The 24,814-nt window shown below is 45.7% G+C and overlaps 1 protein-coding gene across 3 annotated transcripts in view; it reads left to right on the top strand.

Annotated features, from left to right (window-relative positions):
• LOC116957061 (uncharacterized) overlaps positions 1 to 14,062 on the top strand; it is a 36,083-nt gene extending 22,021 nt beyond the window's left edge. Inside the window, exons 4-5 of one of the 3 annotated variants that reach the window (XM_032978980.2) lie at positions 6,743 to 6,838; positions 11,356 to 14,062. In XM_032978980.2, the coding sequence (XP_032834871.1) occupies positions 6,743 to 6,838; positions 11,356 to 11,454 (195 nt within the window). In that variant the 3' untranslated portion in view covers positions 11,455 to 14,062. Of the gene's footprint in view, positions 1 to 2,177; positions 3,628 to 6,742; positions 6,839 to 11,355 lie in introns of those variants that run through there. The other 2 variants (XM_032978981.2, XM_076054963.1) reach the window with 2 other exon arrangements.
• Positions 14,063 to 24,814: the final 10,752 nt, after the last annotated feature.

Raw genomic sequence — 24,814 nt, 5'->3', positions numbered from 1 at the left:
GATTAACATTGTTGGCTACATACGGTGTAAAAGAACTAGAACACTAGAACATGTTTATTATATTTTACATTCAAAATACTTCACGTTTGGGTTGATTTTTGGTAACATAAAACCAAAAGAGGGGTGGGTGTCGTATTACAAACCATAAACCAAACCCTTGTTTTCCCCTTTTGCCTTGGTATATTGAACTTCAACATTATCAAAATCAATTGAGTGTTCTTCTTGCCACACATGTTCTGCTTCTGCTGACAGTTGCATTTGGGAGAATTTAAATTTATCTGATGTTCTTTTAGTCTCGTGCTGATCATTCGTCATGTTTGCCCAACATACCATTTTCCACAAGCGCAGTTAATCCTGGACACACCGTATGTTTATAGCTTCGGTAAATCAAATAACAAGAGCATTGTAACTGCCCAAGTAATTAAAATGATCAAAATAACGTACATTGCGGGAGTAACTGATCAACTCGACAGATGTTTGGAAAAACAAAACATCCGAGTAAGATTTGGCACGGTACATAAAATACAGAAATTAATATCTGGTACAAAGATGTATTACCAAAGTGTCCAAGCATCGGATCCAACTTACCACCAGGTGATGATCAGTTGACAGCTCTGCCCCTCTCTACACCCGAGTGTCCAGAAAATACGACCTAAGCTACAATGAAACATTGACCTTTGGCCCAAGGTGTTCTGGTACCAAGTACACAAGAACTTCCTTGTGTTCAAACATGGCGTTTGTTATTGACATTCCGTTACTAGCACAAAATTCAAATAACATCTCACCATTCGGTTTCAGAGCAGGGGGGGGGGGGGGGGCATTCCTGCCAATCACGCCTCTCCAGGGTCTCTCCATCATATACCACGTGAGAATTGAAGTCGCTCAGTAAGACTATGGAGTCGGTAGGTGGCACTCTGTCGAGCACTGCACCCAACATCTCCACGAAGGCCGAAAACTCTGAACTGCTGTTTGGTGCATTGGCCCAGACAGTTTTTTTCTGAGACCAGAAGTCTAATTGAGGTGACCCTCTCGTCCACTGGGACAAACTCCAAATGAACCGCACCCAACCATGGGCTTGTAAGTGTAATGGGTTCCGGAAACACTTTGTATAGGTAACTTCTTTATTACAATACAGCACGCCGTGCAGTCCTGATACACTGTACAGCCAAGGGACACAGCCTACTCCTAGCGTGCCGTGACACTGGCTACGCTCTCGGGTTCTCCGCTATAACTACCCTAGGGGAGGCTACCCTGACCCGACCCAGCCAAGGTGCGGGTCTAGACTCTGGCTTCCTCGGACCTCACCCTTACAAGGGGGTGGGGTCGGGAGTCCCAGACTCTCACCACTGGCCCGAACAGCGTCCCGGCCCTTACAAGGACAGCGGGGCGAGGGGGTCCAGGGTCCTATCTAGCTGCTGGTCTTCGTTCATCGGCTGTGACTACTCCAGATCGGCTGGGGAGGTCCCTTTTTTATGCCCCTTGCCCATTGAGGGGTGGGGCTGCGAGGGATCCTAGATACCCCGCAGCCCTTCCCCTGTTGGGGGCACTGAGGGGCTTAGCTGTCTGGGGGTCCTGAGCCCCCAGCAGCCCCTCCCCTCTTGGGCTGGCACTGCAGCCCCTCCTCTGACGGTATGAGGTACCGTTCCATCTATGGTGCTACATATGTATCCCCACACCCGCCTGGGGCCTCTCACCAGGGGTGGCTCCAGAATAGGAGAGACCATCCCCCAATCGAGAAGTTTGTTTCCAGTGCCAATGCTGTTTGTGGAGGTGAGACTGACGAAATGTAATCGGTAACTTTCCACCTCCTCCACCAGCTCTGGCTCCCCCCCCCCCAACCCCAGAATCGTGTCATTCCACGTCCCAACAGCGAGTTTCCATTGCCAAGATCTAGTCCATCTAAGACCATCCCTCCCCCTGCCATACTGGCATCGCACCAGCCCCTCACCAGTCGTCCTGAGAATGGTGGGCCCACAGATTGGCGTCACGTAACCATTTCGGTCGGGCTGGGCTCGACCGGGTTACTTTGGTCACCCGGCCACCAGGCATTTGCCAGTGGACACCTGGTTGCAGCAGGGGTTTCCGGAATACCTTGTCTAGGCGATGTTCTCTGATTTTTGTATTTAACCATTCATGAGGGGCTTTTTTATTGTTATTTGTCTGGAACCTCCCCCCAGACCTATGCGCCAAGGGAGGCCCTACCAAAAGCACAAGACTCCAGGGGTCATTGGAACATGCAAACCCCACCATCACGATAAGACTATGCAATACTATATATATCTATTGCCGTTAATTATCTTTCGGGTTCAGCGCTTCAACACGAAATTCCACAATTCCATCATTATCATAGTCAAGTTTCAGATGCTTAACCCAGACTTTATGGAAATTATGTATGAATAACAGTGATTGTTAATGGGAATATGTTAAATAGTAATTGAAACCTTTTCATCCTGAGCTGCATCATCAAATAACAACACATCCGAATTGTTACATGGCACCAATAAGTAGCAAGGCAGAATAGAATGGAGGGTGGGGTCCACCTTTCATCGGGAAAACGGGTGATTGAAAATTAGAAAACACCTCCAGCAAACATGGTGTCAATCATCGTTAGTGTGGCCGGCTTCCAAAAAATACGGACTACCCCACCCCCACCAGAGTATAGCTGAGGGTGAATGGTTGGAGATCCCAGCTATCTCTGCTCTCGAGCTCCAGCCAGCAGGGAACAGGAGCGGTTCTGGAAACATCCAAGCGTCCAGCTTGGACACCCGGTGGGGAGCAGGGATGGGCAGAAGAGGAGTGCAGGGAAGCTGCCTCTGATGCTACCCTATTGTGGAGAGAAGCCAGCAGGCGCCGGGCTCTCTTCATCAGACGATGGTGGTAGCCTGGCATTGGCCCATAGCGAGCAACGTCGAGTGTCGCCTCGAAATCTGGTTTCTTTGTAGCCCCAAAGTGGTTGTTGAACGCTATCGAAGGCTATAAACGTGCCTTAACGGTGTGTTTGTTCGGGAAAGCGTGGGGACAAAAGGGGTCGTCCTGTTGTATACTTTAAGCGCACCTAGTTGTCCAGATATACGCTACGGTGTGAAAGCAGGCAAGGGGAGCTTATCAACAAATTAAAGACAAACCAACCCTCTTAAATTGCCTCAGTTTTGGTATTCATTGCTCTCTCACTAGACTCGACCCACATACACGGGCGACTTGGCAGACCAAAAATATAAGTGGTGGCAGTAAAGGTGAGCCTTGAGGTAGGCTAGCACCAAAAGCACCACACTATCATAAACGTTCACGTTTCATGTCGTATTTAAGAATATTCATATGCGGTGGTTGTCATTATAAACATCGACTCTGAAACACCAATACTTGTAAATAGTGAATAGCTCAGATGCTTAGTGTGCCTTGCAAGAGGCACTGCTAAAGCAACAGGGGTGCGCCTCTGGCCTAGCTATGGATGTATCTCGCCTTTTCGTCCATTGTCTTTAGTTGGTCCCTTTGATTAAAAGCCTCTTTGGTCAACTTTTCATTCTAATGTTAATTGGTTTGCCCCTTATGTGGTTACCTTCAACCCTTGGAATTAAATCAACCCATGTACTGTATGTGTGTACACATCTATGACATTCGAAATAGACTGACGGTGGGTCAACTAATAATGGCATCACAAATGTAATTAAGTCCACCACGAGGACGTATGGTGTGGGGATGTTGGTGATTGTTGGGTGGCAAGGGCACAATAATCCAAGGCTTACACATGTTTAGGGGTTAGAGCTCTTTATTTTGCACTCGCATTATACTATGGGAAGTGTGGTTGTGGAGATTTAGCCACACCCCCAGCAATGAAACACAGAAACCCTGCCTTAATGCCACAACATCCACGGCCTTCAGCACCACCGTACTTAAAGTACATCAATACGAGTATATGTGATTACGCCATATACTACTCACAGCTATATAATATGCACCCAGCCCACACACACATTCTGCAACCACAGCAAACGCTGCTACACAGCCTCAGGCCGATGCCAAGTTGAAGGAGGTTGAGAGCCAGGGTTTATCTCCCAGATTACATATCTTTCCTGGTCCTCCCAACACCTGCTTTCCTGCTGTGCAGTCGCACTGTTGCTGTTCTGCACCTTGTTCCACCCGGGACCGCTGCAAGCCACGTGAGACAGATACGGAGAAACCCCCATGTTAAGTCTCTGTGCACATGGTTTCACCACATGATTTAGGCAAAGTACACCTCTACTGAATGTGTACCATACTCACAGCTGCGAGATAAGCCTCCCCTCTCGCTAATTCTGCTTGTGCGCTGGTAGAGGGCTGTCAAATTGCTGCTTTCTGCCACCTCCTCGACCAACTGAGCTGCCTTTTATAGGGAGTCCATAACCCACCCAGACTGGTTTTCCCCTCTATAACTGGTTTCCTCTGAACCACTGGACTGAAAATGTATAAAACACATCCACTACCTGCGTGACATAGACAATATCACTTTAAAGTTCGTTTTTGGAAAATACATATATACAACACCGCACACATGATGATATCATCGCAGAGGCTGATGTCATCATCACCAGCCCCATGTGGGAATTCATAGCAGCAGCCAAATAATCAAAAGGCTTGTTTATTAGCGTGGTTATTCCAGCGTGCATGGCTGGGGGAGTTTTGGTCTTTGTGTGTGTGTGTGTGAGAGTGTAGATGTAGCCCACATATGCAGCCAGTGCATGCTCAAACAACTTCTGTTTGGTCGGATAGAGGGCGCTAAACAGGCGTGGAGTGGGCCGGAGAAGAGATGGACTTGTGCAGTGCAGGAAGATGTGGAGCTGAGTGGAATTGCTGATGAATGGTACCAGTAATGTCAAGATTGGCCTTTGTGGAGGAGGTTCTTGAAAGATGTTGGAGGCAATCGCCCTCCAACAACAATGGGAGGACAGATGATTGCGGGCCCTTCGTGCGCCACCATCGCGAGTCTCTGCTAGAAATTCCTCCGGGGGTGCATCGCGTGGCCCTCTGCCATGCTGCCGGGCCCTCCTGGGGGTACTATAACCCCCCTTCCTCCGAGTGCACCAGCGTACGGCACAGGTTCGTCATCAGACATCTCGTCTGGGCAACTATCCACACCTCAAGGCCTCACATGAGGGTTCATTTTCCAACCCCCACCCACACCCCGAATTGTTGAATTCGGAGGTGCCCTTCCAATCGGCGGTTTATATGTGCGCCTTTATGTAGGTGATTATCTCTATACGTGTATGTGTATGTCGCTGCATATATATATAAATAACCAGCAACTTGCTTAGTTTCCTGCCAGCAAGCTTTCGACAATTCACTAGGCCCTTAAGGTGCACCTAGCCTGGCACAAGCGTCGAGGTACCATCACTGCCACTAAGTGGTGAATGGTAGCTGTTGTTGGGGTATATGGAAATCTTAACCATTATTTGCTTGTGGGCATGTATATGTGTGTATCGCTACAGGGGTGGGCGGGTGTCCTTATGAGTGCAGTGAGATTACTGCCTAAAGTAGGTTCCTTGCACCACACCCACGGGAAGTCTGTATTTCCCCCCTTTCGCGGCCGTTCCTGGTCTCGCCTGAAAGAGGCAAACAGTTACATGATGGTGGTCCTTCAGCAGGTGACGTAAGCACACCCGAAAGTTGTCCTCTTTCCCCACACACACACACCCGGATACTCCCTGCACCCGAGGCTATAGGCCCTTCCCACGGCTCAGGGAGACGGTTCCTTGGAATGAGGACCCTTTTGCATGCCTCGCTGATGGCAGGGAAGGTTGCTTTAAACTGAGGGCCTCCCGTTCGGGCTGAGACCTCTCATAGAGTTAGCTACCTGCCTAACACCAGCACTAACTCACGCACACACACACAGCGCATCATAAACGATATAAAGGCAACAATGGCACAGACTGTGGAACGTTTATTATCTCACCTCGGGTTTGGCTGGGCTTAGAGGAGCTTTCTGGGGTACCTCGACCTGGTGAGCCCGGCACGGAGGCACTCGAACTCAAAAGGTGTGTGTGTTCCAGAGGAAAACAATGCCTTGATATCCTCCACACACATCCACTCTCCAGCACACCCTCCACCAGACTCCCTTTTCCAACCCCAATACCTCCCGCTTCCTGATTTCTGCCCTAGCTCCCTGATTTGCCACTTATCGGGGAGGGGTCTTGCGGGTTTTTCTTTTAATAACTAGCACGAATTACGTAATCTCACTCCTCCCTTCCTCCCTCAACCGCCCCCTAACTACGAATTAGCTTTTAAATTACTTCCAGTGAGAAGTGTCGGTCCCACTGGCTTTGCCCGATGTATGGGGAATGGTGGTCTTGACATTAATCAAGTGGCAGAGAGAGAGAGAGAGCGATAAACAACAGCATGTGTATTCCATTTCCATATCGTGCTTGTGCCTGCATAGCCGACAAATGAACCCCCAGATGAAGGTTCATTTTTTTTGCTTATCATTACTTGCATGGCTGCTTTGGCACGTATGTTTGTGTGTGATGATAGTATTTGGGGGTTGTGTGCCTCCTGTGAGGGCGCCCGCCCCACCGAAATTCGCAAGGTAAACGTGCAGGGCTTAGCAAAGGGCATTCATTTCTCGGTGGTCTATGGCTCTACAGTAGAATTCTGTGGTCCACCCAACCTGCCGTGTGCCGTGCTGCCCTTCATAATTGATGCTACTCGCTAAACGCACATGCCCTGACCGTCTGTTGTGGCTAGACGGGGGATCTTTGTTTTATCTGTGCAGATTCCCAACGTGGGGATGTTGGCTGCAGTTTGTTGCTCCGCACTCTGCCTGGGTCTTCTCGTGCTGTGGATACTGAGCTCCCGACGCCAGGTGAGGGTAAGTGTGTGTCATAGTGAGTGGTGTACTGATTAGCGCGCTGCAATACGAACCTGGCGACCCGAGTTCGATTCCTACGAATGACCAACACCAGTGCCAATTACACGGATCTACAGCCAAAATGCTTCCAAAATAATTGTAGTCCAACTTTACAAATTCTAGGTCATTGAGAATGACAATTATGCTTAAAATTGTTGATTTGCTCTCGTTTTCAAGATATGCTACGGGGTCACTATATACGACCCTTGACTTGGGAATGGCGGAGTATAAGTGAGTTATAAAGGGAGGCTAACCTCCCTGTTCCTGATGATGACCACTTGTGTTGCAATCGAATCGTCGTGATATTTTATTATTTTGTATTCACTTTATTTTGTATTATTTTACAGTTGTTATTTTTCTATCTATGTGACTTTACCGAAAGAACCATAAAATGTAGCACATTTCATCTTCGATGCAGACGACGTCTTAAAAATTATAGACCAGTGTTATCAGAGGTAACGCATTCCATAGTCTTGGAGCTGCATTGACAAAGAATAGGTCCTTGCCCTCGGAATTCTAAGTAGGAGATACAAAAATATCTCAAGGACTTAATTGGTGTTAGTAATGCTGGGCTAACCCATTGACAGCCTTGTTGGTCAATAGCAGCACCTTACAATCAATTCGATATTTGATTGGTAGCCAATGCAAGAACAAGATAAATTGTATGATGTGCTCGTGAAATGTTCTTCGTGTAAGCATTCTAGCAGTAGCATCCTGAACGAGCTGAACTCTACCAAGCACCTTATTCGGAATCCCAATCAGTAATGCGTTGCAACAGTCGTTAGGATAACACAAATGCATGGACCAAACTCTGTAAATCATCAGGTGAGAGGAATTGACGCAGCCAGGCAATATTTCTGAGGTGGAAAAATATTGTTCTGACTGCTCGATACATGTGCCTCAAATGGCAATGGATGATCAAATTCTACACCAAAACTTCTGACCTCCCGTGATGAACATATATTATAACAATCTATAGACAAAAATAGTTAACTGATTTTAGATAACTTAATTTGAACTTTGGTCTTGTCTGCATTTAATAAGAGAAAATTATTCTGACCCAAGATCTCACCAGAGATAATGATGCAGACAATGAAGAGATTTCCCTTGCACAATTGGAACTTATGCGGCCATGCATTTGTGTGTCATCAGCATAGAAGTAATATGGAAAGCCCAGATGTCATAGCAGTGTGCCTGGAGGTGCCATATCGGCATTGAATAGAGGGGAGCCAAGTACTGATCATTGTGGAACATTGCATTGAACCAATATAATTGGAGATTTTTCACCATCAATTGTAAAATAATGTTCGCGATTCTACAAATAGGAGTGAAAAGACTGTAATGCAAGACCAGAAATCCCCATTGAGTGTTCCAATCATTCAAGAAGGATCCCATGGTCAATGATGTCAAACGCAGCACTAAGGGCTATCAGGACAATAACCCTTGCTTACCCCTGACTGCTTGCAGCAATTAATCGTTGATCACCCTCACAAGAGCTGTCTCAATGCTGTGTACAGCCCTGAAATCTGATTGAAAGAGGTCGGATAAGTTGTGCATGGCAAGATGCTGATATAATTGAGAGGCAACAGCACATTCCAGGATCTTAGAGAAGGAAGTTGGGAAAAATGTTTGGTAAGCTTGTAGTCAAGACCTGGCTTTTTTAACAGAGGGGTGACTGCCGCCATTTTAAAAGTACCAGAAACTATATCAGTCTCAAAAGACTTTTTGAAAAGGCCAAGAACACAGGGGACCAATGTGGAAAAGTTATCCCATAGCAGTCTGTAAGGGAAAGGATCCAGTGGACAACAGGTTGATCGAGAACCAACAATCAAAGAGGTGAGTTTGGCAGTTATAATAGTGGGCTTGGGGTAAATCAGATAGAAGGAGAACGGGGGGGGGGCAGATATTCATTGGGAACAGATAGTGGAAATGTCTACCTCGAAGGAATGCTAAAAAGAAGTACAGTGGTCTGTGGAACAAGGAAAATTAAAATGTTTGTCCTTATGCAAAAAATGATTGATGGTCGGAAATAAGGTTTGTGCATTACCCTTGCTCACTGCAATGCAACTGGAACTATATGATGCTTTAGCAATTTAAATGTTGACCAAATAGGCATGGGTCTGTACTTTAAAAGCTGGTGATGTATGGTGAGACCAGGCTTCCTCCATGTACGTCAGCATGAAAAACAATGGCTTTTTGTATCCTCATATTAGCATTGCACCATGGAGAATGTTTCCTAGAAGAGATCCACGAGATTGGAGAGGTACTAAATGGTCAAACATAAGTGGCAGTGCAGAGTTATGTAATTGAGCAGACGCCTTGAGAGGGAGATAACATTTCTGAGTGAGGGGAGAGCGGGAGAGGGCCTCCATAAGAAAAGTTGAGGTAATGGACGTAATGTTACGAAATGAAGTTGTGTCTCTAGTTGGTGAACCACGAGGGGAAAAGGGACATTAAAGATAACCATTGAATGATCAGAATTTCCTGGATCCCAAGAGAAGACACAATTTCTAAGGTCTATCCACCAGAGTGAGTGGGCTTTTGAATATTCTGAGCGAAGCCAAAACTATTTAGAATGGCCAAAACATATTGAGCTGGTTGTTTAGGTGATGCATCAAAATGTGGGTTGAAGTCACCAAGAATCAGAATGCGCTCAATGCAAGTACACACCGTGGACAGGAACTCAGATAATCCAAAAAATAAAGTGAGGGTCAGCGTGGGAGGGCGGTACAACGACATTAACATTGGCTGGTCCCAACTAGGTTTCCAGACCAATGCCAGGTGCTCAAATGGCCAAAATATTGGTATTGACATAGGACTAAGGTTTGTTGATTTGGCGTGAATTAGTGCCAGACCACCACCGCCCCCCCCCTCCCCGGTCAGAAAACTGGGGCTTCTCATGAAACCTGAAGGGGTGGCCTTATTAAGATAAACATAATAAAGAGGCCTATGCCAGGTCTTCGTCAAAAAAGAAGGTCCAAACAATAATAATAAGTCAAATGTATAATGCGCATCCCATCCCAGGATCCCAATGTGAAACAATGATTGCATATGATTGCTAATGAGTTAATTCACTGCCAACGCCTGACTGGAAAGTAAACACACATTGAGCAGTACTAGTTCGATAGTCTTGCTTGCGGGTGCCTTTAAAGCGAATGTCTGGTTGGTCACAAAGAGGTCTTATGCATGAGTTAAGAGATAATCGTGTTACGACCCGCCCCATAATGGATGTAGGGCAATCTCCTAAGGAGACCCAATGTACTACAGGGGCCAGACAGTAAATCACCAGGAGAACGACTATTAAAATGTAAACTAAGAAACACTCAACGCGAATAAACAATCATTATGAAAAGTCAACTGCAGCTTGGCAAGCCACAACATCGCCGTGCCACATTGACGATGTGGTCACTCGGCAAGAAAGCCGCCCTGCGATGTAGATGCGGTTGTTTGGCAAGGAAGCCTCCCACAATGACAATGTGATTACTCGGTGACGAAGTTGTCCCGTGACGGCGATGTGTTTTGCACGAGGAGGAAGTCGTCCCACCATGACGACATCGCCACGTCAGAGCTCGTCACAGACAGCCCTTATCAGGGCACCAGCAGGGGGGTAGTGCAGGACGTCTCGGAGCTCGCTGCAAAGCAGGAAAACTCCCCCAGCCAGCGCCCGTAGCTTCTGACGCTTCGCATCTTGATCAGGCCAGGTGGAAACAACAGCAGCCCGAGGACCAGGTCAGGCCAAGGTAGAGATGGCAGCAGCCTGCAGACTGGTAGCAGACCGGATAGAGATGGCGGCAGCCCAGTGGCACGGAACACGACAGCAGCACGTTGGCAGCACGCTGGCAGCGACCAGGGGACAGCCTGGTGAGCAGATGGGGGAGGCTGACAGCAGGCGGCAGGGACAGGGAAGCCCAGAGTGCTGCAATCGCATAGCCAGGCCAGACCCGCGTATATAAAATAATAAAACAACGAGAAATAAAAATAAAAGCTCCTAAAAATGTAAGACATTCACACAGAAGGGCAAGAATAATGAGGATACGAGAACAAAATGAAAGCAAACAGACAGAGAGCTAAATGAGAGGAGATGAAAGGCAGAAGGAGGCGGGAGTTACGAGAGGCGAGACGAGACGAGACACCAGCATTTCCTGCCAACCAAGGTGTGTAACGTGATGAAGGTTGCAGGAAGGAATTGTATCATAGCTTGCAAATGAGTTGGCATCGTCCCCCCCCCTTCTCCTCACCTTGTGAGGGGAATAGCTGAGTTTAAAGACAGTGACTCATGCAGCTGTTATGGCTGGCATTTTTACAATCCGGTGAATGTTGGGCGTACAACTAGGCCGCTATTTAAACCCGCGGCAACCTTGCCTCAAGCTGCTGCTGAATTTCTCCCTGCGTGTCTCCTTTCCCTCCGCCCGTGTCTCATATCCTCCCCATATCTCCGCCCGGTGTCTCATTCCACGCGTCCAAACGTTTATCTGCAGGTACAAAGCGTTGCAAACCGCCTGGGCTTGGTCCGAATTCCACGTTTCAAGTCGGGGCTGGGCGAGTACACGCAACTCAACAAGGGGCAGGCCGACTGAGAGTCCCCGCACCTCCCACTCTATCACGCCTACTGAATACAACGCACTCACCCACTCAGTCACCCACTCACTCACATTCTCGCCCAACCACTCACTCTTTCACCCACTTATTCACTCAATAATTCGCACGCTCACTCACTCATTCATCCGCACACTGACTCACTCATTAATTCACTCACCAATTTACCCATCCACTCACTTATTCACCCACCCGCTCATTCACCCACCCACTCACTCATTAACCCATCCACTCACTCATTCACCCACCCACTCATTAATTCAATAACCTGTGTCCTCATGAATTCATTCACCCACCCACTAATTAAGTCACCCGCCCACCCTCTAATTAAGTCACCCGCCCACCTACTCACCTACTCACACACCCACCCACTCACTCATTCACCCGCCCACGTAGTCATTCACCCACCCACCCATTCACCCACCCATCCACTCATTTACCCACTCATTCACTCATCTACCAACTCACGCACTCATCTACCAACTCACTCACTCATCTACCACCTCACTCAACCACCCACTCACTCAACTATCCACTCATTCATCCACACACCTAGCCTGGCATATGCGCTGTGGTAATGTCCCTCATTTATCCACCCACTCTCTAACCCAATCACCCACCCATTCATGCATCAATCCACTTGCTCACACACCAAGTCACTCATGTATTCAATCACCCACTCACTCATGAATTCATTCACCCACTCATTTAGTCACCCACCTAACCACTCAATCACCTATCCACTCACGTCCACTCACTCATCCACCAACTCACTCAACCACCCACTCACTCACTCAAACAACAACGCTCCCACTCACCCATCCACTCATTCACCTACGCACCTGGCCTGTCATATGCGCCGTGGTAATGTCCCTAATTTACTCACCCACTAACTCATTAACCCACCCAATAAATCATTAAATTACTCACAAACGCCCTCATTTTCAACCCATTAACCACTCAGTCACCCAACCACTTATTCATTCACCCACTCATTCTCTGACTCATTCGTCCATCCACTCACTCATTCACGCATTAAACCACTCAATCATTCATCCACTCACCCACCCACTCACCCACCTATTAACCAACTCACTAATTCACCCACTCACCACTCATTCATTCACTCATCCATCCACTCATTCAACCACCCACTGACTGATTAACCCACAAACTCACTCATTTACTCACCTACTTACTTACTCACCCACCCACTCATTCACCCACTCACTCATCCATCCACCCATTAACTCACTCATCTACTCACCCACTGACTCATTTACTCACCCACTTACGCACGCACCAATCCAATCACCCACGCACCAACTTAGTCATTCACCCACCCACTCACAATACACGGACACACGTGTGTGTGTGTGTTTGTTTGTTTAAACACACACGCACCTAGCCTGCACCACCACTTAGTGGTGAACGGGTAGAGAGATAATACTCATGTAGATATGCATGGACATACTTAGAGATACACATTCACATTTATACACCTTTATAAATTTCTACATGATAAGCCACTTCGTTCAGCTATCATTTTGTGACAGGTCGCTTCTGAAAAGAGATATATAACTCAGATGGCCTTACCTGGTAAAACATGTTTTAGTATAGTTTACACATATATCTAAAGACACAAAGACAAAGATCCCTCTATAGTATTAAATCACGTTTGGGGCAAGTGCTGTTAGCAGACAGCAGCAACGCTTGTGAAGGTAGGCACGGAACACGAGAGGGTGAGTGGCCAACTGCACGTCCGGCTTGCCTTTGTCTCCCCAGTTGTGATGTTTACCAAACACCACAACAGGTACTCAATTGAGGCTGAGTTCAGTTAATTGTCACTGATGTTGGTCGTGAGCGGGATTCGAACTCGGGTCGCCGGGTTTTTCCCTGCTACGCCAATGCTCTCCACATGCACATTAATAGACAATCAAATTCAATTACCCACTTATCAACTTGGTTAGTCACCAATTTACTCCCTCACCCAGGCACTCATTCAGCCACTAAAGCACTCATTCACATAATCAGACGATTATTCTAGAACCCAGCTACTCACACACCCACACACTCAATCAGACCTCCACTCACTCACCCACTCAACCACCCATCCACTCACTAATTCACCCACTCACCCACTATTAATGCTTTGCTATTTGTATTGTCATTGTACTGTTCGCCATTTAGTATTGTTCTCTGGTATAAAACTAGTGAGACAAGGCAATAAAAGAGGCTGTAGTTCTGGTGTAGGTCAATCACTAGCAAGGATAATGCATGCATTATAGTATTAATTGTCAAAGTCTATTTGCGTGTTTTTTTATAAAAAAAAAGCACCCCGTGTCGTGAATGCAGACTCGATGCCTTGCCAAAATGGGTGTATTTTGTGCATGGATGTCTTACCACCTCCTGCATTATTGATGGAATTGTTACAGCCTATTCTTTTTCATCATCTTTTGAACGGCAGCAAAGCATCCCATGTTATTATTAAACGGTATATTAAATCGCAATAAATTCACCATAAGCAACACATTTTCCGTAGAGACATAAACACGCTATCAAATAAATACAACGCAAATGAATTACAAATGGTCGGCACATTTTGCTTTTTATTCACTCAGAAGTGTGGAGACAGCACGGAAGGGACGGATCGGAGGGGGACAGTCTGGAGGGGGGGGGGGGCAAAACAAATACAGATTTAGCCCCCGTGGTAGCCTTTAACGAACTGTTGAGGCAAGCGCTGTTAGCGAGCACCACCCATGAAGGCCAGCACAGCACACTGCAGGTTGGGATAGTGATGTTTACACACCGCTGCGGGTACACGGTTGAGGCTGATTTGACCTAGGGGAGGCCCATGACCAGCTTAGATAACCGTGGCCGTGATCGGGAATCGAACTCGGGTCCCTGCTGGGTTTCTAGCGCAGTGCTGCGTCCCTTTAGTAAGGGTTGTCACGTAAACAGAACGTGGGCAATTCGCCACTAGTACAGCACACCGGTGTGTTGGAGAGCGACACCACAACATTTACAATCTGAGTACTTGTGGCTTGGCTCTCCAACACACCGGTGTGATGTACTAGTGACGAATTGGCCCACGTTCTGTTTACGTGACAACCCTTACAAGTTGGCTGTGTCGGGTGGTGGTGGTGGACTTTAACGACACCTTTTATATTCTTGATTCTTTCGGTAAAGTCACGAAGGGAAACTAAATAATAAAAATATTTAAAAAAAAATCTCACGACGTTTCGATTGCAACACAGGAAATCATCATCAGGTGTTAAAACCACAACAAGAAAATTTGAAAACTTTTTTCAAATTTGAAAACTTTTTTCAATTTTTCTTGCTGTGGTTTTCACACCTGATGATGATTGCTTGTGTTGCAGTAGAAACGTCGTGAGAATTTTATTGTTTTATATTCTTATTATTTTATTGTTTCCCTTCTACGTAACTTTACCGAAAGAACCAAGAATATGAATCCCTGCAGTCACGAAAGCTTTAAATCAAGACACCTTTTATATTTACGCGATCTCACAAAAAAAACGCTTATGGATGATATTGGTCGCATAACCTACGTGTTAAACAGGCTTGGTGGCTTGGGCTGATAACCAGCGACACAGACCTCTGCAATTTCTTCCTTGAGACAACAAAGGCCATAGGGAGGCCGAAGGAGTGCGTACCCCTGCGGTTTCAGCTGTGTTCATTACAGGAGGCGCTCAGCATCTGGGCAGTTAATTGCTCACAATCCTTGCCTTGGGAAGTTGAAATGCCCACCACCAGCACAGGATATTCAAACATTATGGTATTAAACGTTAACTTGATGATTGGATGTACTGTTATATGACCATACAGCGCAGGTAAAAAGGTATAATATGACTATTTTGCATGTTCTTATTGACAATTACTGGTACGACATACGGTCTGGGTTAAGCATGTAAAACTGAATGATAATGGAGCTATTGAAGCTCAGGTTAAAGCATTGAATCTAAGGATCATTCAGGACAAAAATAATTATTTTTATAGATATATATTATGATTGTCAATTCTATTCGACCAATATCTTGTCTTCAAGGGGTACAACCAAAGCCACACCCGACCACCTTTGTCTTCCCAGCAGCGATATTTACATGCCAGACCAGGAATTAATATTAAGGCTGAGCTGACCTAGGGGGAGAATTATAACCAGAGCAGATAACTGCCACTGTATATTATTGAGTGAGAGAAGGCCGTTCCCACGCCACATGGATAATCTAGAGGCGATCTCTTACAAGCCAAAAGCCATTCCAAGGGGTAATGAATCACATCTGTGTCCACACAAGTCTTGGGATGACCTCCTGGAGGAAGCGGGGATGTATAGCCGAGCTAACAACCCTGGCGTAAGGGTGTCCAGTGTTGAATATATTGTGATTTAAAAAAAAGAATGAAATATTAAAACTAAATTAAAATTTTAAAAAATGTGAAAATGTACGTAAAATATGATAATAGATGTGTAGTGCCGTGAATTTACTCGGACGACAACCGCCTCTCTTCCACCGCCACTTTTATTTCCATCGTTCCGCACACACTATAATCCTCCTCTTCACACTCCGCCAACTCGGACACTCCGATTCACCTCAGCACCGTCCACTCATCCTCCTTCCACACACAGTGGTTCTCCCTCTATCTCCGCACACACAGTGACTTGCCTGTCTATTCACACACAGTGACTCTGTCTATCTCCGCACACACAGCGACTCTATCTGTAACTCTCCCTGTACCTATCTCCCCCGTAACTACGTCTCTCCTAACGCTAACTCTCCCTATCGCTATTTACTGTCCTTTGGGTTCGGCTCTCATTCTATTCTTCCCTAACATTTGCCAGCTCTCCTCTTCGTATCTCTCCACCTCTCGCCAACAACAACTCAACTCCCCGTTCAAATCACCTAGCGTTTTATCCCCTTTCCAATTAGCCTTAATTAATTGCCACGTGGCTCTCTGGCATTTTCCCGCCAGCTCGCACCTGTCCAACGGTCAGACTTCGCGACGCCGCCACTTAACGCTAACAGCCTCTCGACCAATCACAGCCCTCGTGCCATGACTCCTTTAATTGCTTCGGTTTGTTTACGCCACCCGTGACTCGACCACCTGCTCGACCTTATGTGACCCACTCTGCTTGTATGTCTGTATGTACTGTATGTGGCCAATTTACCTATGCGTATCGTTTACTCCACTACAGATGTAAATTAATGTTAATGTAATTAAATGTGTGTTAATTGTAAGGAAGAATGTGTGTTAAAAAGTAATGAATTCTGATTAAGAATGTGTGTCATTAATAATGATTGCGATTGTGTATGTGACTATTATTGGCTCTCTCGTTGTCTAGCGGTATGTATTATCACTCGTGATAATACAAATGATTCTGACATCATTTACTAATTCTCGCTTTAACAATTATGCGTGTAATTATGTCAGGTCTCAGGATGCAGATCTCACCGCAGGATACAGTTATTGTAATTAAGACAATGCATGAGCTCGGAATGAAGCATTTGGAAACCTGTTTGATCTAAGAAACTTGAAAATCAACTTACTATAATATCCAAAAACACTTATTATCAGAATAGCAACAACAATACCCATACGTACTCACCAATCCGTACTGAATGATCATAAAAGCATCAATGGTCAAATCTCACGATCACGTGATTAAAACAAAGCAATAGGCAAACGCCTCAAAATGGCAAAAGATTAGGACAGAAAATGCGTGCTCATAAAATGCGTGTCAAATGGTTAGAAAGCATCAATGATCGGATCTCACGATCTCGTGATTAAAATAAAACAATAGCCTAATGTCTCATCGTAACGTGACAATACAGAATTAGTTTGTTATGGTGTGTGATGCATGCAAGCTGAGATTCGTCTTGGCCCACAACCTTGTATGCACAAGGTACAGTGAAAAATGGTGAGTGAGTATAAAGTTAATGATCCACCCTGTCTTCTTTATTCCACGAAAAATATCTCTAGTCCCACAATGATGTGTAGAATGGCAGGCTTAGTCCACAGCGCAAGTACTCTGTAGCCTCGCTGCTTGTTCGCAGTGTTTCTGTGCATCATGTTCGATCGATATTTAGTGGCTGCTGGTGAAAAAGGGGATCTGTGCTGTACAGCAGTATTAATGTCAACAGACCATGATAGACACGATAGGGGGACATCGAGGATAAAGGTCACTGAAGGGGCCCATCGGCAAGCCTCGGGAACCCGCAAGTAGGTTCCAGAAAGGGGGCGTGGCCGGGGCGGAGCAAGGCCACGCTGAGAGTATAAGAAGAGCCCCTGTGGGGGACCTCGTGGCTGTTTTTGGAAATGGGATGATCCCTGTCGTACTGCTCAAGTTCATCGTCACCATTCTTCTCGTCATCTTCATCATTCTTGTCATCGTCACCATTCTTCTCGTCATCGTCCCGGGGTGCCGCCAGTCAGACAGCCTACCAATTCGTCTAAGTAAAGCCGCCGACAATAGTCTTAATATTAAGTGGCATTATCCCGATGGTGCTCGCCAAATAAAGAAGTGCCTCCAAGTCTTTTCGTCTCCGAGTCAGTCACGACACATAGATGGAGCCTGCTTACGGCTCTCAAGTCAGCACGCCACCAGTCAGCCATTAGCTGCCGCGCCACACCCTCGCAGGTTGTGGTTTGAATACCATGCTCGAATTTCTGCAGCTGGAGCATGCCGCGGCTAGGCTGGCTCAGCACGCTGCTGGGAGACTGGTGATAGATGCAACAGTGACATTTATGGCGAAGTAGAACCATCAGATGCCAAGAAATCGTGTTTGGCATCGCATGTGAAATGATTGCAGTCGATCCAACTCAGCTTGAAGCAATGTCCAGGCCTCCACACCATAAAACACATCTGACAAAACACAGCACTGGTAGGCTCTCAATTTGTTGCCAATGCTTAAACGTTTCTGGGACCAAATGTGGTTCGGATCATTAATGATCCATAATCTTGACTTAAAGCTGTCATGACTGCAGGAATTCATATTCTTTGGGTCTTTCGGTAAAGCCACGTAAATAGAAAAATAATAAAATTAATCAAAATAATAACAATATCACGATGTTTCAATCGCAACACAAGCAATCATCATCAGGTGAAAAATATATAGTGGGAGAGCTGCTGAGGCAGGAAAGAATATATGTCAGGAGCACTGCTAAGGTAGGGTGTTATAAAGATTTGAGATGGGTGTAGCCCAAGGGTCAGTGGGCAGGGCTAGAGATGAAATTTTCATGTAAATGTAAGATCGGATAAATCTTGACAAACGAAGCTGTGGGGGTGGCCATTGTATTGTGAGAGATTAGTATGTCAATGTAAGGAATTTTCATGTAAATGTAAGCTCGGAGAGAGCTCGGAAAGAGGTATCGCCACATGGAGGTGGAAAAGGATGGCAAGCAGCCATTTACTAATCGAGCTGCAGACATGGCAAAAGATGCCGCGACAATAAGGTAATACCGATTGCCTTTACACTGACATCTGCTGCTGGCACTTCTAATGCTAAACGGATCTTGTTCAGGGCCGGCCTAGCCCTGATCTCAGAGAGAATATTAATGCTCCGAATTGAACTAGGCAATTTAGACAAGAATCTCTTGAAATCACACTTAACATTGACAGAAAAAATGTCTACATCTAATTGGGACCATGTAGATAACATGACAGCCTCTTCAGCCACCTCAGTGTCAGCTAAGTGCAAAGATAACCTGATTTCCAAGTTTAACCTCCTTGCCAAGAAGAAGCCAGATCCACACGTTAAAAAGTTAGATGGTGACAAGATTGTTATCAATCAGAGTAACAGCCCAATTTCCGACAGCCTAAAATCTGTTCTAGCTAAAAGGTTGAATTTCGCAGTCACCCCTAAACACATCCCAGTTGATTATATCATTACCCACGTCGACGTAGCCCTTAAGGGTTTGGGAAACATTCCTGCAGACGTGGCAAGATCAGAAATCGCTGAAATCCTCAAAAACGCTAAGACACTAGGAACATCAACAAAGATGAGCGCATTGAGCTTTCACAACTAAAAGAGAGAGATGGCATAGTCATCCTCTCAGCTGACAAGGGCAATGCCACTGTCATCATGGACAAAACCACATACAATAACAAAATTCAGGACCTACCTAATGATGGCAGCTATACCAAAATCAATAGAGATCCTACCAACCGTCTGGTTACGAAAACAAACAATATCATCACCGATTCGACATCTTTAATCGAACCAACCAAGCGGCTTTCCTTAAAACCCTCTGCTGCTAGACCACCCAGATTTTATGGCTTACCAAAAATACATAGAGACGGTACACCACTCCATCCTTTCGTCTCCACCATTAGCTCACCCACCCACAAACTGCCCCAATATGTCTGATACCGAGAAACCATTCAATGAAAAGACCACCTCAGCTGTACTTAACTGAGCTCACTTGATATCTTCAATTAAGAACATCTCACTATCTCCAGGTGATTTGCTTGTCAGTTTTGACGTGATATATTTTTTTACCAAAGTTCCTGTGCCTGAAAACCTTGCAATCATTAAAGATTTTAAACCAACACGGACTGAATGTTGATGTACGGCCCTGGTTAGACACTGCCTCACCAACACTTACCTTACCTGGAACGGAACGTTCTACAAACCAGTTGAAGGTATACTTTTTGGTTCTTTCGGTACAGTCGCGTAGTTAGAAATAACCAAAGAGTATGGATCCCTGCAGTCATGAAAGCTTCAAATCAAGTTGAAAGTACCCCAATGGGTTCTCCCTTATCTCCAGTTATTACCAATGTTTCCATCGAGGAATTTGAGACAGATGCCATCTAGACATCCACCCTACGTCCTTCCTTGTGGAAGAGATATGGAGATGATACGTTCATCATCTGGCCACATGGCTTACCAGCTCTGGACCATTTTTTCAACCACATCAATTCCATACACCCAGCCATCAAATTCACCATGGAGGTTGAAAAGGATGGCAAGTTACCATTCTTTGATATATTTTTTTTATCTAAAAGAGACCTGATGGCTCAATGGGTCACTGTCTACAGGAAAGCCACCCATACGGATGCCTACCTAAAACCTGACTCCCACTACCATCCATCCCAGAAGAATTCCCTTATCAAAACTCTATACCATAGAACTCATATTTCCGACCATGACCACCTAGCCAGTGAACTGGAGCACGTACACCAAGCCCTCAAGAAGAATGGATATTCTGACTACATAATCCGTAAAGCTATCACTCCAACCGTTGGGAAAGAACCATCTGAGGACCCAATCAAAACCATCACCTTGTCATGCGTAGCAAGGGTCACCAAAAATATTTTCAAAATCATGAGATCCAGGTACGATTCAACACAGTACATAAAATTTGTGATTTGATCACATCTGTAAAGGATGTGATCCCTGACATGCAATACCACGGTGTCTACAAACTAAGCTGTGTCTGTGACAGCAGTTACATTGGGGAAACTAGGCGACATGTCTCGGACCGAGTTCGTGAACATAAGGCAGATCTGAAGCACGGTAGAACCAATACCTCAGCTATGGCTGATCATTATTCTAACGCTGTGGGCACATGCGAAATTTATTTTGCCACGACGAAGGTACTCTGCAAACCCACTGGCTATCAGCAAAGATTCGTTCACGAAGCCATCCAGATATATAAACACAGACACAATTTTAACCGAGAAGATGGGTACAAACTGAGCAATCATTGGAAGGACGTTATTAACCAGCTTAGGTCATAACTGGTTGTGTTGTTCCCTTCCTACCTACCTATGTGAGCAGTTATTTTAGACTCTCTGAGTTACATTCACTAACACAGCCACCGTTAGCTGTGTTAGTAAATGGCGGCTTGCCATCCTTTTCCACCTCCACGTGGCAATGGCTCGTTCCGAGCTCTCTCTGAGCTTACATTAAGAAGCACATTTCTTATATTGACATGCTAATCTCTCATAATACGTTTTACTACCCCCACAGCTTTGTTTGTCAAGATTTTCCCGATCTTACATTTACATGCAAATTTCATCTCTAGCCCTGGCCACTGACCCTTGGGCCACACCCATCTCAAATTTGTAGTACTCCCTGCCTTAGCAGCGCTCCCGACATATATTATTTCCTGCCTCAGCAGATAACGATTGCTTGTGCTGCGATTGACATGTCGTGATATTGTTATTATTTTATTTCTTTTTTTATTTTTCTATCTACGTGGCTTTACTGAAAGACCCAAACAATAAAATTATTCCTCCACCGCTTTGATAGCATTGTTGTTGATTACGCAAGGTGCTTCTGGAAGTCCAGAAGCACCTTGGGTTCTTGACTTTTGTTTTCTACCAAAAAACATTGTCACATTTTTCTTGCATTGTTGTGGCAATTTTGGAGGACTGGTGTGAATGTTTCAGGCGTCTCAACAAACAAGGCTGCATCATCAACGTAGTCGAGGTCAGTGAAGTGGTGCCAGTCAATCCTGACTCCAAGGTAATGGATCATAGTTTTCAAAGATCCAGTCGATCGACTGACACAAGAGCACCGGTGTGAGGACGCATCCTTAATTACTCCAGATGTGGTCTCGAATCGTGGCAAAAGTACAAACCTGACACGAACCCTTGGCCCTTGTGCCTGCATGCAGATCTTTTACAAGGCCCAGCAGGATGCCAGGGACCCCAATTCTTCTCAAGGCAAACCAGAGAGCAGATCGATCTGGAGTCAAAAGCCGTCTAAAAAGCAATGTTAAGTGACATGTAATGGGCGATCGAACTGGCGGTGCAGGTCTGCAAGTAGGCGAATTGCAAGCACAACATCCATCGTAGGTCGACCAGCTGTGAATCCTGATTGCTGTCGGCTACGGTGTTTTCTCAGAAGTTTTTTGCGCCTGCCCAGAAGTAACTGTCCACAAACCTTTGCCATTACTGAAAGTAGGGATATCGGTCTATAATTGCTGCATGCCTTACATAATCCTTTCACGTTGTACAGAGAAATTTTCATACTGTCTCTCCAATCAGCAAGTACCTTGCCGGACATCCAGACCTTGAAGAACAGCTGATGTAACCCTCTGCTGACAGAATACAGATAACCTTTCAACAATTCTGGGGAAATATCATCTAGCCCAGCTGTTTTTCCGTTTTAAGCATCATGATGACATGCCGAACTTCCTCTGATGTAGGAGGGTCTGTGTTGGTTTGACAGTCCGAGTCAGTATTGCTTGCAGCTGCAGTGTCTGCCAATTCTGGACAAGCGTCTGCTGGTGAGTGGTGCAGCGTTGCTGCATAATGCTCAATCCAGAGTGTGAGGACTTCCTCCGCCGATGAGCAAGGAGAGCCATCCGATTTAATGACATGAGCCATGGCAGTGTGTCCACTACCTGCTCTGAGACATTTTATAGAGAAAGCAGAATCGGAATATGTATTTATATTGGAGGAATCCGATGAGCTATGAAGCTCTTATTCGCAGATGTCCAGTAGTGGTGGGTAAGAACATATAATTAAGTCATCCCCATCCTACCAGTCAAAAGCCTACTGAGGTATTAACTTATTTTTCAGAAGCGACCTGACCACAAATGATAGCTCAACAAAGTATCTTATCATTTAGACATTTATAGCAGCATTAAGCTCTAAATAATCTCAAGGCATGTTTCTAAATGTGGAGGGAAAAACTGGAGGGCCTAGAGAAAAAAAAATCCAAGCGACCAAGGGGAGAACATGCAAACTCCAAATATGTAATAGAGGTTTTTTTTTTGGGTTAAATATATAAATGTGTCGTTAAAACCCGCCACCACCAGACACAGCCAACTAGTAAGGGTTGTCGCATAAACAAAACGTGCCAATTCGTCAATAGTACAGCGCACTTGTGTGTTGGAGAGCCAAGCCACAACATTTACAATCTGAGATCGACGTTTCACCAGTAATTAAAACTAGCTTCATCAGGCGACAGACAGATTTGTGGCGGGTTTTAATTATACATTTATATGTTTATGCGATCGAACAAAAAAAACTATTATGGATAATATTGGTTGCGAAAGCCTACTTGTCAAACTTCAAATATGTAGGCGCCAGGGTCCGGATCGTGATCGAACGAGCGACCTCCTGCATTTCAGGCGAGGAATATAACATCACATCACCGTGGTGCCCCTTAAGTAAATAGGTAACGTATAATACTTAAAATTGTATCATCAATTCCCAAGCTTCGGAAAGCCAGTAAAACTGTGGTGGCTGGGTTGGCCACGGTCGCCACTACTCGTAGCCGGCAGTACTAGCTGAGGCCAGTAGAGAGCGGAAGGGAGGCCGAATCGGTTCAACAATAATGATGGGCCGTTGGCCCTGGGCAATCCCTGGGGGGGAAGCACCGGGACCAACGGTTGGGACCCCAGGCCCCCGGAAGGGGGCTGGGGGATGAGGTCATTATCCAGGACCTTCGAGAGGGTGCTGGAAGGGAGGCGTGGTCAGGGGCGGAATGAGCCAGGACCCTGTATATAAGTCAGGGCTCTGAACGGCTCGAGTCAGCATCATCCGCCTGAAGACCGAAAACCGACCTGGAGCCCTGAAGAGAGAAGAGCCCTGTGGGCAAAGCCGAACCCCCGGTGAGGCTGGAGCTGCACAAGTGAAGCTCCGAGATTATAACCAGTGAAGATGTCGGTGAAGACTCAAGCCCTGGCAGGGTAGTGTTGTATATGAGCCTTTTCCAAAATTGATATTAACAATAATATTTGCCGTTATATATATCATATTTTTTTTAACAAACGAAACAAAATAATTAATAAAACCCGTAAGCCAGGCACACAAAAAACCAGGTGTCGGTCATAAACAGGCTATTAATAAATAAAGAAAGAATAAAACTCTCGAGGCGAGGATGTTAGCAGCTATCTGCGAAGATCTCCAGATGAACAAGAGTTTGATGTGCCCTAAGGGAGGTCAAGCAGAGGGAAGCCCTCCCGCAAGCCAGAAATGAGGACGCCCACGGGTTAAACTATTTTTTTTTTAAACAACGGTTCAAATTTAAAATGCAATAACAAGAATGAGCTAAAGTTAGCGGTCCTCGCGCTCACTCCAATCAAGACCAGGCCACCAGATACATCAGTGAATTATTATCCAATAATTAATTCGCTATCAAATGATTTTCACCTTTAATACTTTTACTGTTAAAACAAAGCTTGGAGACAAAATACCGAGTCACATCAAAGGTTATCGAGAAGGAATGAGGCGAACGGGCAAACTTACGAAAGAGTTTAAACAATATCCCAAGCAACCCCGACCATCTTTGTCTCTCTCACAGCGCGGAGAAGCAGGAATTACACCTTATCACAAGGGGCCATCTGGAAAAGCCAGCCGGGTTTGATGAG

Source organism: Petromyzon marinus, chromosome 69 (genome assembly GCF_048934315.1).
Source record: "Petromyzon marinus isolate PM22_M1 ecotype Great Lakes invasive population chromosome 69, UKy_Petmar_22M1.pri1.0, whole genome shotgun sequence".
NCBI classification, from domain to species: Eukaryota; Metazoa; Chordata; class Hyperoartia; order Petromyzontiformes; family Petromyzontidae; genus Petromyzon; species Petromyzon marinus.
This window is presented reverse-complemented; position numbering and strand designations above follow the sequence as displayed.